The sequence below is a fragment of the Malurus melanocephalus genome, unplaced genomic scaffold (genome assembly GCF_030028575.1).
Source record: "Malurus melanocephalus ecotype Western Australia unplaced genomic scaffold, MMel_1.1 scaffold_1219, whole genome shotgun sequence".
Classification (NCBI taxonomy): Eukaryota; Metazoa; Chordata; class Aves; order Passeriformes; family Maluridae; genus Malurus; species Malurus melanocephalus.
In genome coordinates this window covers 8,483-12,224 of record NW_026624451.1, presented here as the reverse complement: position 1 = coordinate 12,224, position 3,742 = coordinate 8,483, and the positions used below count along the sequence as shown (strand labels likewise).

The 3,742-nt window shown below is 53.9% G+C and overlaps 1 protein-coding gene across 1 annotated transcript in view; it reads right to left on the bottom strand.

Annotated features, from left to right (window-relative positions):
- PRPF3 (pre-mRNA processing factor 3) overlaps window positions 1-3,742 on the bottom strand; it is an 8,835-nt gene that overhangs the window by 2,561 nt on the left and 2,532 nt on the right. The window contains exons 3-8 of the mRNA XM_057387468.1: window positions 2,620-2,766; window positions 2,423-2,506; window positions 2,111-2,331; window positions 1,513-1,819; window positions 719-885; window positions 213-295 (exon numbers count right to left, since the gene is read on the bottom strand). Of these exons, the coding sequence (XP_057243451.1) occupies window positions 213-295; window positions 719-885; window positions 1,513-1,819; window positions 2,111-2,331; window positions 2,423-2,506; window positions 2,620-2,766 (1,009 nt within the window). The remainder of the gene's footprint in view (window positions 1-212; window positions 296-718; window positions 886-1,512; window positions 1,820-2,110; window positions 2,332-2,422; window positions 2,507-2,619; window positions 2,767-3,742) is intronic.

Genomic DNA, 3,742 nt, shown 5'->3' with positions numbered 1-3,742 from the left:
GGGGGACACAGAGCCCCACTGGGACCAGGGGGACACAGAGCCCCGCTGGGACCTGGGGGACACAGAGCCCCACTGGGACCTGGGGGACACAGAGCCCCGCTGGGACCTGGGGGACACAGAGCCCCGCCGGGACCAGGGGGACACAGAGCCCCACTGGGACCAGGGGGACACGGGGCTGTTTGAACACCCAAACCCCTCGAGCAGGGCCATACCTGGGGGGTTGAGCTGGGCTGGGTGCTCCACCAGGTTTGTGATCCCGAAGTACTCGTCTCTCTTTGAGGTCGTCCCACTTTTTCTGGAAAGGAGAGAGCTGGGTGTCAKGGCAGAATTCCCAGCAGGAATTCCTACAAATCCCAGCCCAGAGCCTGATGGGCTGAAGGAATGCACAGTGCCAGGGTGGTAACGCACCCGTGTTTCCCCCATCTCGGGATTCAGAGGCAGCTCCCCACATCCACTCTGAACATGACTTGGGCACAAAGCTCATGCTTAAAACAAAACCAAACRTCCCCAACTTTGGGCTAAAACATCCCCCAAACTCCCCAGCAGCTGCCACTGCAGCACCAAGAGGAACTTTAGGAGCAAACGCAGTGCTGGATCAGAGATCAGAGGTGGAATTGGATGCTCAAGCACAAACATCTGGCCGGATTCCCCACGTCATCCCCGAGCAGCTCACCCAGCTCCTGCTGTGGCAGAACCATCAGCACCTGCAAATACTCACAGGTCCAGGCCATTGGGGATGATGTAGGAGTCCCACCACTCGATCTCCGGGATCTCCCCCTCCTTCAGCTCCTTCTTAGGGGTGATCAGAGCCAGCTTGGTGGAAGTGTGAATCCCAGTTTTCCTGGCAGCCTGCGAGATCTCTGCCTGCAGCTTTTCYAGCTGAGCCTGAGAATGAAGAGGAAAATGGAACAGAAAGGTCATTCCAAAACAGCAGAACCTCTGTGAAAAGCTCAGCACGGATCACCTGCTGATTTATTCTGGGTTTTTAACAATCTGAAGCAGACTGCAAGAGAAACACAGCACGTGATGACAAAGGGAAGCTCCCAAGCCTGCCAAAACTCTCCTCTTATTCCTGAGCCTTTCAGGACCATGGAACATTCCAAAGGAACCTTTAAGGACTTCTCCTTCTAGGGACTGTACCCCTGGACTTTTTCTCTCCCCCTATCCCCAAGAAMATGGACATTTTAACAATATTCCTTTAAATCTCCACTTCCAGGTTGATCACTCAGCCAGAGAAGAATCTGTTCTCTTGAATGTTTTCATGAGAATGTTTTGTCAAAAACAGGAGGGTTTGCCTTTCAACAGGTGAAGACAGTGGTGAGAAAACCCTTCACATACACAAGTGTTAACTTGGGCACACACCATCCCAATAAGAATGGAGTTTTTAAGGAAAAGTTTCAGGTGGCTTTACTGGAAAACTTCTTAATGAAAGCCACCCCAGTCCAGTCCAGGAGAGGAGAGGAGAATCCCCTCCCACCCGTGCTCTCGTTAGCAGGATGACACCTCTGATACCTTCGTTCGCAACCTCTGGGCGATTTTCTCAAATTTGCCTTTTTCGTGGAATTTRAAGGTGCGTTTCTGCCGCTGGGCTGGGGTTATGGAGACCCGGGGGTCAAAGTACGTGTTGGACTCCATGTCCTCTGAGGGCTTTTCCTTCAGCTGCTGTTTGAACTGCTCTCTCTTCACCGCTCGGATGTTGGCCTTCAGCGTGGGCATGCGGTGGGTCAGCTCAATCTCCTTCCCAGTGGCATCCACCGTCCGGCCCTGCTCGTCCAGGATCAGCGGCGTGGGCTTGGTCTGATCCTTCAGCTCCACTTTCCTGGTGGCACCACAAGATATGTTGCATTAAAATGTGAATACAGCACTAATTCAAAGGAAAATTGAGCTTATTTCCAATTTCCATATTTTTACAGCTCATCTGTGCTGCTAGAAGGGACTCCAACATTGTGTGCACAAGTTGAGAATCTTGGCCAAGGGAGGAAGAACCTCCATTTCACCTCTTGAAGATAAAATGTGTTCCTCAGCAGCAGTTAAAGCCACTAAAGCACGGGAGGAACCTTTGGCCAGCCCTGCCCACCCTCCAGCGTTCACCCCTGCACGGGGTACTCACGGCGGCGCGATGCCCATGGCGTGCAGGTTGGCCAGCCCCACCATGTTGGCGTTGCCAATGAGCCCGGGTTTGAGGGCCAGCTGGGCCTGGATGCGGGCCTGCAGCTCTGCAGCTTTCCTGGCCTTCTCGATGGCGTCGTTCATGAAGGTGGCTGCCTGCGAGGGCTGGATCGTGTTGCCGATGGGGAGCCGCTCCGACTGCGATGAAGATGAAATCTTGGGCTGTTGACAGAGAAGGAGGTTTGGTTCCAGCACACCCAACACAACACAGCTGAAACAGGGACTGGGGACAGGTGGGATTTGCCCATAGTACCTGTGGTGTGGGAGGACTGATGAAACTCAGCTGCTTTTTCCTCTCTTCGATCTGCCGCGTGGCCGCCTCCATCATCTGTTTGATCTGTGGGGAAACACGAGGAGCTTTTCTTTGCCATTGGGATACAGTTCCTCTGTTTGGGATGCAAGTTAGGATTAGCTCTGCACCCTGTTGGGACACAGCCCAGGTAGACTCACCTGCAGCTTTGTCAGCATCCCCGGGCTCTCMGACGGCGGGCCTGGAATGACTTCAGGTTCATCCTCCACCTCCTCGAACCGTGGGATGCGCCGTTTCTTGACACCAGAGGATTCCTTGGACACCTCAGAGTCATCACCAAACACGTCCTAAGGCAAAAAAGAGGAGAAAGCTGTGGTTAGAACAGAGMGTTCTCCTCCCAGAGCAGGATTTGAGATGAGAAACCACCAGCACGGCTCAGCTCCAGCTCCACACAGCAGAATTCTGGGGGACACACGCAGGCCGAGCCCAGCTGAGCCTGGCCCTGCTCCCCCACCAGAGAAACACCAATGAGGTCCATGCAAGAGCGTGAAGGACAGGAGACATCACAGGGACACGTCTGTGTGACAGCCACCACCGCTCCCTCGGCTGCTCACACTGGGGGACTAGCACTGAGGAGATTTAACAGCTCAGCAACATGGAAAGATGGAAAAAGTCTGCCCAGAGCTGACCTGACTGGGATAAAAACATTTCCACAACTTCCACCAGCTTGAGAGGGTTTGGTGAAGGAATCTGTGCTGTCCTCCCAAAAGGAGGACGCAGCCCTGGACCCAGGGAGGGCTGGGACACCTCCAGCATTCCCTCACGCTCCAGCCCAGAGCACTCCAGCGCAGATCCGAGGCCAGAGCCACTCCAGAAAGCAGAGCCCAGAGAGAAAATGGAGCAATGACCCCTCTAATGGCTTCCAGCAGCGTCAGGTCATCCATCCAGAGCACAGAGCTGTGGTCAGGCCCAGCCCAGCTCCCGTGGATTCCATCGGCAGTGCCTGCTTTGTGTGTGCAAACCTGGGTCTGTCCGTGCCTGGGGCACTGCAGTGTGTGTGTCAAGGTGTTATTTGAAAAGAAAATATACACACCGGTTGTAAGCGTTAGCTGCAATCCCTTCTTCACTATGTTCATATCCTACAAGGACACTTCCTCAGCCACACAGGTACTTCTTGGAAAACCTACAAGTTCAAGAGAAAGGACTTGCCCATAGTATAAAGTGTGGAAACTTTACGTTCAGTTCCTGACCTTCCCAAGCAATGACCTACCCCAAAGTGAACCAAGGAGTGAGGAGCAGCCCAGCAAGTGGCACTGGGAATCA